Consider the following 13,397-nt stretch of genomic DNA (forward strand, 5'->3'; position numbering starts at 1 on the left):
ATGGCCCAGAAAACGTCCTTTCAGATTTATGTAATAAAACATTTCTTAAAATCTGAGCTGCATCATGATTAAGATTTTAAAAGAGACGTGTTTTTTTTTTTTTCTTTCAATTTTTTTTTTATTATATTATTTTGGCCTCAATTTTCATCCTGTATCTTTGTTCTCATGAAGTCAAAAATAAGTCTTTTTTTCTTCTTTTCAAAAGGAATAGCAACACCAAAATGCACAAAGGTTAGCGATAAGGAAACTCTTGATGGATGTTATCAGGTCTGTTCCAGCACTTTTCATGTTCCAGACAAATGTCAGTGACATGTCTACAACTCTAAAAACAGTAAATCGAAAGTATGGTTCTCTGTACAAATGAAAGCAAATCTGCACTTTTCTGGGGGAAAAAACAAAAACAAAGAAATTCAACTCCAGTCTATGTTAACCAAATTTTTTATTTAAAAAAGTTGATTAACGTTGCTATAGGAGTGTCCAGGGGTCCAACTGTACAGCCTGTGCCTTAAATACTGCTGTCATTAGTTCAGAAATGTTTTTGTTTTTAATGGCATATTTGCACAGATCAGTTTTGTGCATCGTCATGTATTTCTTTCCTGTCGGCAGAGCTTAACACATGATTGTATTTTATCTCTGTTCAGCTGTGGAGTGAATGTTAATATGTGGATTTTATTCCATATGGAGACCACAACGTCCTTTTTTTTTTTTTTTTTTTTTGTTTTATTTCAGTGTCTGGTTTTAAAGATGTCCTTTAAGCCATAGCCAAATTTTTTAAAGACATATTTTATAGACCAATGTCTGTGGGCTGTGGGTTTGTGTCAGTCAGCGTGTGAATGTTGAGGAATTGTTAGACAGTCCGCCACTGTGCAGCCTTTGTATGCTTAAAGGGGACCTGCCTTACAGGTCTGCTGGGACACTGCCCAGATGTTAATGTGTGCATTGTGAATGGGCTCGGCAGATCTGACTGAGCCCTAAAAAGCAATCATTCCTCTCACTCTTGAGTATGTCTATAAATGTAAAGCTAATAAGCTTTTTGTAACATGCACATGTGTACTGGTTTCTAATGTATTATTAGTTAAAATAAATCTATTTGTTACTTTTGTATGTGAAGGAGTTTTTTTGTTTGTTTGTTTTTTTTTTGTTTTTTTTGCTGATGAGGAACAGAGTTGAGCTAAAATCCATAAGAAATACATTCCACAACAAAGTGATTTGTCAGATTATTTTAGGAAATTTGCTGAGGTTTGTTTTCAGTGTTGGTGTGAGCTCCTCTGACATTGTAAACCAGCTTCATTAAGAAAAAAAAGTGACTTCTCTTTTAGGAAGTTTTAATCTCTCCTAGTGCTTTTTCACTTTTGTAACACTAGAGTCTGTAACTCTTTAACTTTTGTATCAGCAAGTTTATTAGTGTGTCCAACATGCTATTTTTGTTCCTGTAACACTTTAATAAACAGATTGTTTAACCAGGAAATGTGTCTCCTCCTGATGTCAGTCCTTGAGTAAATGATTAATTTTTGTATACGTCCGTTTGCAGGGGTGAAACAGTTGTAGTCTTCAGTAACCTGTCAGGAAAAACCCTCTAACTAGTGAAAAGAAACAGAAATGTATGCTGTAGATAAGTTTTTTAGTTAATGGAGACATTACGTACAGCTCATGTATGCAGGTGTGTCTTTTTACACACTTTTGTGTAGCAAGAAGCGTGCTGTTGCTGAGCAAAAAACCTGGTCAACCACAGGCTTCCTCTCTGTTTTAAAGGTGTTATGATGCCACAGGTCACATTTTCCTGCTATAAAACCAGATGAGTGTACTAAGACTGTTTCTTGCTCGTCGTTGACTGATTAGACCTGCTGTTTCTACGCAAGTCTAACGTAGGCGTGAATCCACACCCTTTCCAGTAACAAATGGGATTTATTACAGTGGAGTAGTTTGTATGTGGAGGATTTCTTTAAAAATGGGCACTGGGCTTAAAAGGACCAGACACTAAACGTGATTTAATTTTACGTATCAAATCATTACTGGAGAACAAATAAGATGTCTGGGTCATATAATCAGGAATAATTGATGCGATGACGATGACATCCTTTGTAACAGATAATATTCCTACTTTTTAGGCTGTATTGAGGAACTTCATGTATAAATTTATGGATCATTTTATTTATTTTTATTTCTAAAGGTGCAGTCATAATGGGCTTAACTGGTTAACATTAAATGAAAAGGTATTCTCCATTTTAGATACACTGGTTCAAGTACTTGTTTTAAGTAATACTTTTTTTTTGTCCCATTTTATCGCCTTTTTTGTTTTGTCATGTCTAAAATAAAGTTTTCTGATAGTGATGACCTTGTTCAAAAACAGATCGTACCGTCTATAATTAATGAGAACTAGTACTGCTGATCATTTAATCATTTAAATTAAGAGTCAAATAAAGGTTCTTCAAACCTGCTTAAATCTTTAAACCTTAAATCCTTAAATCTTTCTGCACATCCAAATAACTACTTTTTCCACTTGTTTTGTTGAGAAATAAAAGAGCAACTTGGTTTTAACATTTTATTAAGAACATTGAAAAAACAAACATTAAAGTGCTGCAGAAAGTTAAGAATTCTGTCAAGTGGTACACGAGACGATGCAAATCACAAGACACTTGATTTGAAAAAAGTAGTGGGTTTTGGTCACTTTAATAATACAGTAAAAGCATTAAATTTATAGATTAGACTGTGCAAGTTAAGAGTCATAGTAAAAATTACAATCCCTTCCAGCATCAGGTCAGTATCGACATTTACTGACGGTTTATGAGAACAAGAGAGACCAGTGTGCTCTGCAGCTTTACAGCATTTTAAGGAAAATAAGTTCTGCCACAAAACTCCAACATAATGAGCTATAACTGTTAACAGGACAGCTGAAAATGCCTAAAAAATAAAAAAATATGGTAGTAAAAATGAATTGCAGGGACAACTTGGGTAACACAAGTCTAAATTAAAATACCAGTGATGGATCCAGAAAAAGTAAACATGCAAACTGATGTTGAAATTCTTATAAATAAAATGAGTTAATGCTCGATAGTTTTAGTAGATTTGGGCACTATGGTTGCCCTTCTGTTGAGTCGTCGACATGCAGCTGTGTCCTTCGTCCACAGCCAGCTGATGCGTTATCAGTTACTGGATGCAAACACTACGACCAAACAATGAGAACAAAAAAGAAATAAAATGAGAGGCATTTATTTATGAGCGCTAGCCACAATTAAAACATTCAGGACAAAGCTTGCATAAAACTCAAGGTAGCATAAGATGAAAGTGGTTTATTTAATATTCTCTCTTTTGTCCTCTGCAGTGCAACTCTGAGATGACCGACAACGAGACAAAGAAAAGGTGGAAACTCACTTCTCTCTCTCAGGCCTTGTCCAAAGCTGTGGACCAGTCTGATGAGGCCCCAGAATAAAACGGCTTTGATCAGCAGTGAAATCAAAGCTCCGGTGACAGCAGCAGCTTCCAGGGTGTAGGTGTTGTCATGAGACCATTTTTCCACCACCTGCAATTCAAATGAACCAGTGTTTTCCAGTGGAAATGCATGTCTGCCGGTCAGCACCAAGCTCTCATATCACCATGTATCTGTCTGGATATATATATATATACACACACACACACACACACATACATAGGTTAATGTGTTTTCACAGAGGTATATGTTTTACAGAACATGGTGTACTTTGGATCAGGAGCTGTTCCCAGCCTTCTCCATACTTTCTTCTTCCCATCATTCTGACACAGGCTGATCGTAGTTTGTTGTTTCAGAACTGAGCCGGCTTCTTTACATGGTTGTTGGTTAAGTCTAATTTGAGCTTTCTTTTCATCAGGCTGATTAACGGTTTGCACCTTGTGGTGAACCCTCTGTATTCACAAAGTCTTCTCTTCATGGTGGACGAAAGTACTGGTTCACCTACTTTCTGGAGAGTGTTCTTCACTTGGGTGGATGTTGTGATTGGGTTGTTCATCACTATGGAAAGGATCCTGCAAACATCCACCTCTGTTCTCTGAGTTCCCAAGCTTACCAGTACACTCTCTTTCTTTCATAACATACCAAGCTGATCATTCTGTCATTCCTAACATTTCTACTGTCTCTCTGATGGATTTCTTCTTTTGTTTCAGCCAAAGGGTTGGTTGGTCTGCTTCACATGCACTGAAAACTTCTGCTATTGCATGTTGTAGGTTCACAGCTGCAAATTAAAAATGCAAATGTCACACCTGGAATCAACTCCAGACCTTTTACCTGCTAGATTGATGATGAATGCATGAAGGAGATAGAAGCTTTAGAATAAAGGGTACAATTACTTTTTGTTTCCTTGGAAAAAAAGCAGCTACATTTCAAAGAGCTGTAATTCCAAAACCTTAATTTGGATGTAAATACCCTCGAATTAAAGCTCAAAATCTAAACTTTAAGCCTATATTGATTAGATGACTGTATCTTGAAGGTGTTTTGGCAAACAGCTAAAGTAACAAAACTCATGCAAATGTCCAAATATATGTGGACCTGACTGTATACATACCCATATGTGTGTGAGAAACACTTGCTAAACATTTGCTAGATATTGCAGCAACCAGACATTCTAGGAACTTAAGAAGCTTCGCTCTTTAAAGAAAAGTTGTGCAAGTAGTGTTTGCCAAAGATTTACAGCCTCAGCAGGAACAAACAGGTGTTGCTGCTTTGAGGAAGGACTTTTGAAAGATAAAGAAATGTCTTTAAGCATAGACAAATTCAGATGCACAGTACACGTTATGAAAGTCTGTCTGCTTTGTAAAGCTGTACTGAAGAGAAGAGTAGAAGTAAGCATACCATGTACATTAGATACACAAAGAAGGCTACTTGAGGAAGGTTCTGCACCATGAAAACCCAAACGAAGACCTTGGCTTCTTTTAAAACCTGAGAAAAAAACAAACAAACAAAAAAAAAAGACAAGTGATTACAACTACTGACAGCTTTTTATTTCACCATATGTGCTACTAAACTACTGATTATCCACAACATTAAAACTATCACCCATTCTGCAGCCAACCTCATGCCAGTAAAACACTTGTGAAGTACTGAAACATGAACATGGACGTCACTGCAACTTTCTGTGGGGCGTTGACTGCAGATCATTTTGGTGAGATTTGTTTAAAAGGATGGTAATCTGGCGAGGTGGATGGTCTGTCAGAGCTTTCAGGGAGTGGCGGTGAAATGGTGGTGTTTGGTCTGCACAAGTGTTTAGATGGATGGCATTTGATGAAGTGAAACGACCACAAGAAGATCGGGGCCCAAGGTTTCCCAATAGAATATTGAAATGCAATAGGACGATCAACGTCCCTCACTGCATGTGTCAGTGGGTTTTAAGGTTGTGGATGAAAAGTGTAAAATATTTTAATCATTTAGTCTGTTTTTTTTTTTTTTTGATGTGACCAGACAATAATCAGGATGAACAGTGCTCACCGCAACAGCACCTACAGCAGCGGTCAGACAGGCCCAGGCCACTCCCACACCCAGGATTATTCTGTTAGCAGTCATGGCTAAATCCGCCGTCGTGATCAGGATACACAGACACAACTGAAAAAAGTCATACAACACATTACTTAGAACAAACTTGTATTTTTCTTTTCTTCTGCATCCCAGCACCTGTGCTGTTCACAGGCCATTAATTTCCAGAGACATGGAGGAATGTGAGAAGCAAGCTCTCATAACAGCAGATGCTTCAAAACATCTGAAATGAACACAGCAACACATGCAACACAACATCTGACAGGACCAGAAAAACTTGATCTCTGGCTCTTCTCATCAGCTAAACTGTCTTTAACTGTCTCCATGCACATGGAGCACGTCTACACGTCTTATCTTGATATCTTGACGCTGATATGAATGTTGTGATACCACAAACTTTCAGTTCAGTCACGTACACCTGATTCACAGAGACTAAGTCAGCTTTTATGTTCTAACACAACAAAGCCAGCAGTCATTAGTGGCGTCTGGACTGTGAATGTACCTGAGCCTGCAGGTCAAAGGTCACCATGGAGAAACAGAGGTTGAGGAGGAAGTACTGCTCCTGTAGGCTTTCCAACGCCCCACCCACACGGAACGCCATCATGTTGGGCCTTCGGATGAGAAGCAAAGTGCAAAGCACGTGCACTGCGCCCAGAGACATGATGCACACGAAACGAGCCTGCAACACCAACACATCACGGTTATTATGAATATCACTGTTGCTCTGTTACGCAGTGGGAAGAAATTTCACTCGGAGGCTGCAGAGCTGCACGCAGCCCAGGATGCACTCAGTTTCGTGTCAACGGTGGCACTGAAACCACGAAGATGTTACCAAGCTTCGTTTCTTCATGTGTTTTTGCAAAGGTATTTGGTGACAAGTACAGATTGTTCCCGTTGGGTCACTGAGTTTTCACGAGCTGTGTCTAAATAACTATTACAAAGGAAACAAAAGTCCTAACACTAAATAATAAATTAAAAACATAAGCCAGACAAGAATAAATCACCACAGTCTGTAGAAGTTATTCTGAGGATACTAAAATATAAAAAGAATTCAATAAATGGTCATTAAATGCTAATAAAACAAAATAAGTACATCTATTTTATTAATATCTAGCATATGAAATAAAATGATTTTTCTGCTTTAACTTAATCTGTATTCTTTCTCATTCGTGTTAATATTACCTTTTATTTAATTTATCATTCAGTTTCCAACTTTATTTATTGATTTATGTATTGTTTACTTGTATTTTTTAAGTCAAATACATAATGTTGAAAATAAACTCATCTGACATTCTTTACATTCATTACTTCTTCTAGTTACATTTATTGCAGTATGTTTTCATCTTTTACTGACATTTTTGTGTATTTGTGTCTGGTTATTGCAGTTTGAGTCCTTCACAGATTTACAGCAAAGTGATGGACGGACTGAAAGTTGTGCAGCGGGAAACAAGTACACAGTGTTTCCTGCAGCTTCCTGCAGGTTGTTGAGAGAAAAGATCACATTGGTACAGGCCAAAGTACCTTTCTCACAGTTTACCATGAGAAAACTTCAACAACTTAAAGCTGAATGATAAACATAGATGATTAAATCATCAGCTTTTGGCCCATGACAGTTAGATTAACTATTAATATTGACTAATAGTGCTGATTTCTACATGGAGCAGACACACAAATACAACACTGACATCAAGTGGTGGAACAATGACCTCTTTCAACTGGAAGAAGGCTCATTTCATTTTTAATGCTTTTTAATGTTGTTACAGTTTTAATTGCATTTACTAACTAAAAATAAAACTCTGTACTCTGTTTTGAGTAAAGCTCTGAGCCGATCTCTTTGTGCGTGCTAACAGCAATTAAGTTTTACGAGAGAAGCATGTGATTTTAGTTTCAGTTCTGGGTTTCGACTCTCAATCAGCCAACAGTCCACCCAGACCTCGGTGCTCAGGGCTGTTTGCAGCCTGAGAGGAAAACTAAAGAGGCTGAAATATTCCACTTTTTCTGCAGCTTTGTAGAAAAGTGAAATGCATTTTTTGTTGTGCTTAATACAAAAAGCTGTCCAAACGCAGTTTTTTAATCGAATGTAACACAGCTGCACACATAATGACTGAAGTTTGATTAGCAATTACTGCCTTATATTGTTTTATATGAAATATTTGGATTCCTTTTATGGAAATAAAAAAAATAAAAATAGCTTATTCAAATAATCTAAAACAGCAAGCTTCTGAAAGGTCTGTGTCGTCTGTAACCAACCCACCAGCAGCTCCTTCTTGCCCTTTGACCCCTGCACAGAGAAGTTGACCACTGATCGGATCATGATAACCAGCACGCTGAGCACGAACGCCACCAGCTCCTGTCTGTTCTCCTGCAGGACGCCACGGCTGATGTAGTAGATGCAGAATACTGTGGAAAACGAGATCATGCAAAGCTAAGAATCAACCAGTCTGCTCAATAATCCATTTCAGTCTGCATTGTTACACACAGAGTTTAAAGTACGTCTGCAAAGCTTTATTACACTGTGTTCATATATTTTCTCGTGCTTGGCTATTTATTATGTCGAATCAATGTGTAGTTATAGCTCGACCTAGCAAACAACCACCGTCCCTGTCCCAGTATAAATGCATGGTAAGGTAATCAAGTTAATTATCAAAGTATACCTGACGCTGTAAAGCTGTGGACCGTCTGAACACACATTCAAGACCTTTTGGCTTCTTGAGTCTTTTTCCATAAAATCTTATCCCACGTGTAAGTATCGACAAACTGACAGCACAGATATTGAATTCAGCTTTCTTGAATTCTGATATTCTCCGATGACGCCACGGCTTCGAAATCTGGATTTTTTTAGAGCAAAGCGACAGGCTGGAAATGCTTCAAGTGACTTTGAGCTAACGTAGTTTAAATGAGTAGCTTTTAGGTCACAATTTCTGATATGTTTTAACATTTACCATAAAAGCCCAGAAAGTTTTGTGAATCAGAGCAGCTTTGTTAGGAATTTGCTTGTATTAAGAAAGAATTTTTCTTTCCTGTTTTTACAAAAAGATGCCAAAGTATGCAGTTTGGAGCATGTACATACACCTCCATCCACAATATTGTTTTAGGAGCTTCAATTTCATTCAGTTTCAGTAAGTTCATATACATTTAAAAAGTCCTGGTTTGGTTGGACTAGCATGTTTACATGCTTCTCGCATGATTGTTCCAGTTTACATTATCAATCAATAATAGGAACCAAGGAGAACCTGACACTCTGGACTGATGAGTATAAAGAATAGCTGGAAATACAGTATATTTTACTGAAGTAATACAAAAAGCTCAAAGTTAGATAAAAAAAATCAACCAACGCTGGCTGGATTTCCTCCTTTTTGACCTTAAAACTTGCATCAGTAAAGAAATGAAATGCAGCTTTCACAGATTAGAGAGAATGCAGACACGCTGTTCGCTTTAAGTATTCTGTCATCTTTCCTTTCCCTCCGGGAAATTAAATATCAGCTGCAGTAAAATATATAAAATAAGATGCATGCTACATGGCATGATGCTTTCAGTGCCAAGTAATGAGGACAGTAGAAAAATAATAGCAAGTTTACATGCAAACTCATATTCCAGTATTGAGTCTGTGCACTGGCTAAATCATAAGAAGAGGACGATGCACCATCAGCCACAACATTAAAACTACTGTCAGGTGAAGTGGCAGTGGACATCTTGTTGAGGTGGGGTACAACAATGTACAGGGAGCAGTAAAAATTAGACAACATGAGGATCTGAGTGACTTTTAACAAGAACCAGACAGCGACATGACACCCTCTGAAAGCAGGTAACAACGGCTGCAGGCCTCTTGGCCATGTTCCCCTCGCAGCAGAAACTGTGATCTCAATGGGTTCTTATAATACATCTTTTGTAAGTTAAAACACCATCTTGAATGAGTTTTATCATCTTTTCCATTGTTTCTTTTGTTAGGTCTGTGTTTCCTGCCATTCAGCCAGGTGAAACTGCTCCCTGAGGTCGGTAAGCAGACTCATTAACAAAATCACATTTGTACAGGTATTTGATTTGGAAATCAAATTAGAGCTGATATAATCATTATTATTATTATTATTATTATTATTATTATTATTATTTATGTTTGAATGGTTTCATATTTTTTCTTCTACTTTATCTGAAAAAAGAATCCCTAAACGTTTTTGGGTATGTCTTACAAACTCAGAATATTATTTAATAAATTTGTTTTGTGTCATATCTGTGATTTCTTTATAATAAATCACCTGAATGAAATCTCATAAAGTAGGGTTTCCATATTTGCCAGAACTGCAAGTCAGTCAACTTTCATTTTCTCTACTTCCGGAGGTTTCAGCCACAGAACATGTGCAGAGATCTTATAAAATTGTTGCAACAATGAACTGGAGCTGTTTGAATGACATAAGGGGAATTAATTTGTATATAAAATGAGGAACAGATGTTATGGCAGGGAACTGAAAAACTAGTCAGGCACAAACACCTTGGGATAATTTAATCGGAGAATGTTCAAACCAGCTCCCACACAGCTGGAAAACCTCTACGTAAAGCCACCAGCGTTAAACACTGACAGAGCGGTCGTACTCACATATTCCAATCAGCTGGATTAGAGATACAGTGAAGCTGTCCTCGTCAGACACATCGCTGCCCATGTGCTGCTTGTAGATGCTGAACACTGTGAGGCCGAGCAGCGCCAGCAGAGATGCTATGGTGAAGGGAAAATAGACCTTCACCAGACATGACAGCTCCGACAGGGGCTTTATCTGCGAGAGGTTGGAGATAACCAAGAATGTCAAACAACCTTAGATATGATCAAATGTTCCCTTTTAACCACATTGAGTAAGTCTTAGTAAATTAAAGAAAAGTTTCACAAGTGAAAGAAGCACAAGAAGTATGGAAATATAATCCCAGTGGGGCTGAATGCATTTTAATCCACAAGTTATACTTTTAAAATATTTTCTTGCTGATGTTTGTTTGTGTGTTTATCTGAGTCATCTTACCGGTCCACATGGTGTGGGAATCAGATTCTGATGTCTCGGTCTAAGGTTTGGAGACAGACATTCTGGGCCCGGTTGTGGCTGGTTGCCCAATAAAGGACTGAAAAAGTAAACATATTACAAATAAATTAAATTTCTGTAAAATAATGTTTATTTTTGATTACTAATTAGGTCCTGTGCAGTTATGTTAATGCCTCAGTAGAATTCAGAGTATTTAATGTTGCTTTATATCAGTTAAATAGTTGTGGAATTAACCTCTACTGTTTTTTACTTATCTTCAGTGGTTTTGCTGCCAGAGACAATTCTCCCTGAAGCATGACTTAACCCTTGTGGATAAATTCGATTCACTATCACACATGAGATTCAAAATAATAAAGCACATAAATTTAACCATAAATTCACAAGAAGTGACAAGAACAGTTTAAAAAATAATAAACGAATGTGTCTCTATGCATGAGAACTTACAGTACCGCACACATTTTAAGTTGTCGCAGTAGAAAAAGCACAGGTGGTGCTAATAACATTCAACTGTCCGAGCAAGTGGGAATCTTCATTAGGTTTATCATTCACGGCTGAACTTTTCCTTCTACAACATTGTCGTTTGTACACTGAAAGCCCAGATACTTTGAAACATTTTAAAACAGATCCAAACTAAGTTTGTATACAGCAAATAAATAGGTTATCTTTCTAGAAAGAGTCACTGCAGAGCATGAGATACACAAAGTGTACTTCCTTCCTACTGCTGTTTAATAGCATGAATATTTTCCTTTTGGTGCCACATTTATAAGTAAATGCATTTGTGGGAAGAACAGAAGAGCTGACTATGTGAAAATCTTCTCTGCCAATGCCAAACAGCTTCATCTGCTACTGACTGCCATGCCTGCTCTTCATCATTAGGTCAGTTTGGCAAGTTTTTCATGAGCACAACCCACATCCTTAACTCTGCTGCACATCCCACATTTTCCTTACAAATGCAACAACACCCAAGTTAGTTTTTTTCCATGGTACAAGAGTTATTGCTGATAAACACTGTTACAGAAAGAAAAAGAATCCTCCAAACGAAGATTTCCTTACTTTTTGTGTTTATTTTTGTTAGTATAATTTATTTGTCCCTATTTCTTTATTACACATTATTGAAAAAAAATGTGATATTGTGGCAGTCTGTAATTACTGCCTTCTAAAAAAGTTTACAAACTTAAAAAGGACAATCACGTTTCAGCTTTTCCAACATATAAACCAGGTACATTAGCTAAGAGTCTAATCTGTCATTACCGTAATTGCAACCGTAATAAAACTATCAATAGACACACCCTGGACTTCCTCATGTTTTCAACATTCACGGGATTAAGAAATCACTCTGAAGATGAGTCAGACTATAAGCGGTCTTAACATGGTGGGCGTTGGCTTTTTTATTTCTCTCGTTTGTGTACTTGTTCATGATTAACATCTGAACCCAGATATTTAGCTAATTTTCATCCCCATGACCAATTCACCTTCACCTCTACTGGAGACAACCGGCCAGGTGTAATGCTAACACATTTAACTTTACTGGGAAGGACAGCCAAAAAAAAAAAAAAAAAACTGTGTACAAACTCATATTTAATCTGTAACCTTTTCAAATGAGCTATTCAGACAGTTCACATTTATTTTCTCCTGTGTTTTGTTTAACCAGGGTGACTAATTATAACGTGGTAATAAGCGGAACAACATCCAACAGACCTCTGAACAGTTTAAGACATTTTTTCACGACGCAAACGATCCGTTTCATGAAAGAAGACAAAGATAAATTAACAAATCAGACCGCTGACCTTATCTCATCCATGTTCTTGCGGACAAGAATGTTACCCGAACCCAGGGTTTACATTATTGCGACTCTCCCTGCATCTCCACCTCGGACCGTAAGAAGTTCAGTTTCACATTTTCACTACATCTACAGGAAAAACGTTGCGAGTTCTTCTTCTACGGTCTATTTTGTTGTTCTTCTACTGCGGCAAAGTGCTACTGCCCCCTAGAGGATATATCTGTACAATTGACTACCGTGCCTACGAAGCATTAAAAAAAAAATCAATATAAATTGGATTAGTTACAGTTAGAATAAAATGTCAAGCATTTAATGGCTCTGTTTAACATGTAAAATTAGTAGCCTCTTCTACTTCTGTGAATTAATCACATGATTGCTTTCCAAAGATGTTTAACTTTGCCTTTTGTGTCTTTTATCTGTTCCATCAAGCCACAAAAGCTCAGTGGATTTTTTGTTTGTTTACTTTTTGGGTGGCACAAGACCTCACCCATGCAAAGTACCCTACAGCACATTAATTTATAGTTGAAGCAATTCACTGACCGACAAATACAAGTTTAAAAATAAATAACTTAGTCAGATCTTAAAAAAAAAAAAAAAAAAATCAAATGAATGATGGAAAATAAAGTATATACTTTTATTTGATCACAAAATAATAATAATAATAATAATAATAATAATTTTACTGTAGATTCCACAAGCAAAATTTAATAAAACTAACTTAAACTGGTGAAATAATTTATTGTATTGTTTATATACACATTCAGTTTTCATTTGCAAGTGGTTTGTTCAGCCATTACAAAGACAAATTAGATAGATGATGAAGGCGGATCCTCACTGGGAGGGCCAGTTGTCAGGGCCACAGGACCTCAGAAAAGAGGCTCAAAGAGTTCTTCACCAACCAAACATGATGATGATGCCTACAAGTTGTTTCCTACAAGGGAAACTGAAAGAGCAGAAGTGCAGATTCATCTAATATGTGTAAAATGTTTTGTATTTTTATGTTCTATTTAACATAACATTTTAAAAGTAACAGAAAATAGCAAAAATCTACATTCAGGTATTTGATTTTTTTCTGGCTTTTCAAATAGTGACCCCA

The 13,397-nt window shown here is 37.0% G+C and overlaps 1 protein-coding gene across 1 annotated transcript; it reads right to left on the reverse strand.

The window, feature by feature from the left end:
* Positions 1 to 2,528: 2,528 nt before the first annotated feature.
* LOC121652231 lies at positions 2,529 to 12,449 on the reverse strand. The gene is made up of 9 exons (XM_042004887.1): positions 12,309 to 12,449; positions 10,504 to 10,600; positions 10,092 to 10,266; positions 7,755 to 7,900; positions 6,003 to 6,179; positions 5,456 to 5,569; positions 4,823 to 4,909; positions 3,373 to 3,520; positions 2,529 to 3,163 (listed from the first exon to the last, which is right to left on the reverse strand). The coding sequence occupies exons 1-9, from the start codon at positions 12,320 to 12,322 to the stop codon at positions 3,144 to 3,146; spliced, it is 978 nt and encodes a 325-aa protein (XP_041860821.1). The 5' UTR covers positions 12,323 to 12,449; the 3' UTR covers positions 2,529 to 3,143.
* Between the last annotated feature and the right edge of the window lie 948 nt (positions 12,450 to 13,397).

This window comes from Melanotaenia boesemani, chromosome 13, assembly GCF_017639745.1.
Source record: "Melanotaenia boesemani isolate fMelBoe1 chromosome 13, fMelBoe1.pri, whole genome shotgun sequence".
Taxonomy (NCBI): domain Eukaryota; kingdom Metazoa; phylum Chordata; class Actinopteri; order Atheriniformes; family Melanotaeniidae; genus Melanotaenia; species Melanotaenia boesemani.

Bases quoted from the DNA above. Each gene is read 5' to 3' on its own strand.
- LOC121652231 (XM_042004887.1), bottom strand. The intron at 4,910-5,455 runs GTGAGCACTGTT...TTTTTTTCTCAG, and splicing joins CTGCTGTAGGTGCTGTTGCG to GTTTTAAAAGAAGCCAAGGT. The intron at 3,521-4,822 runs GTATGCTTACTT...TTTGAATTGCAG, and splicing joins TTGTGTATCTAATGTACATG to GTGGTGGAAAAATGGTCTCA.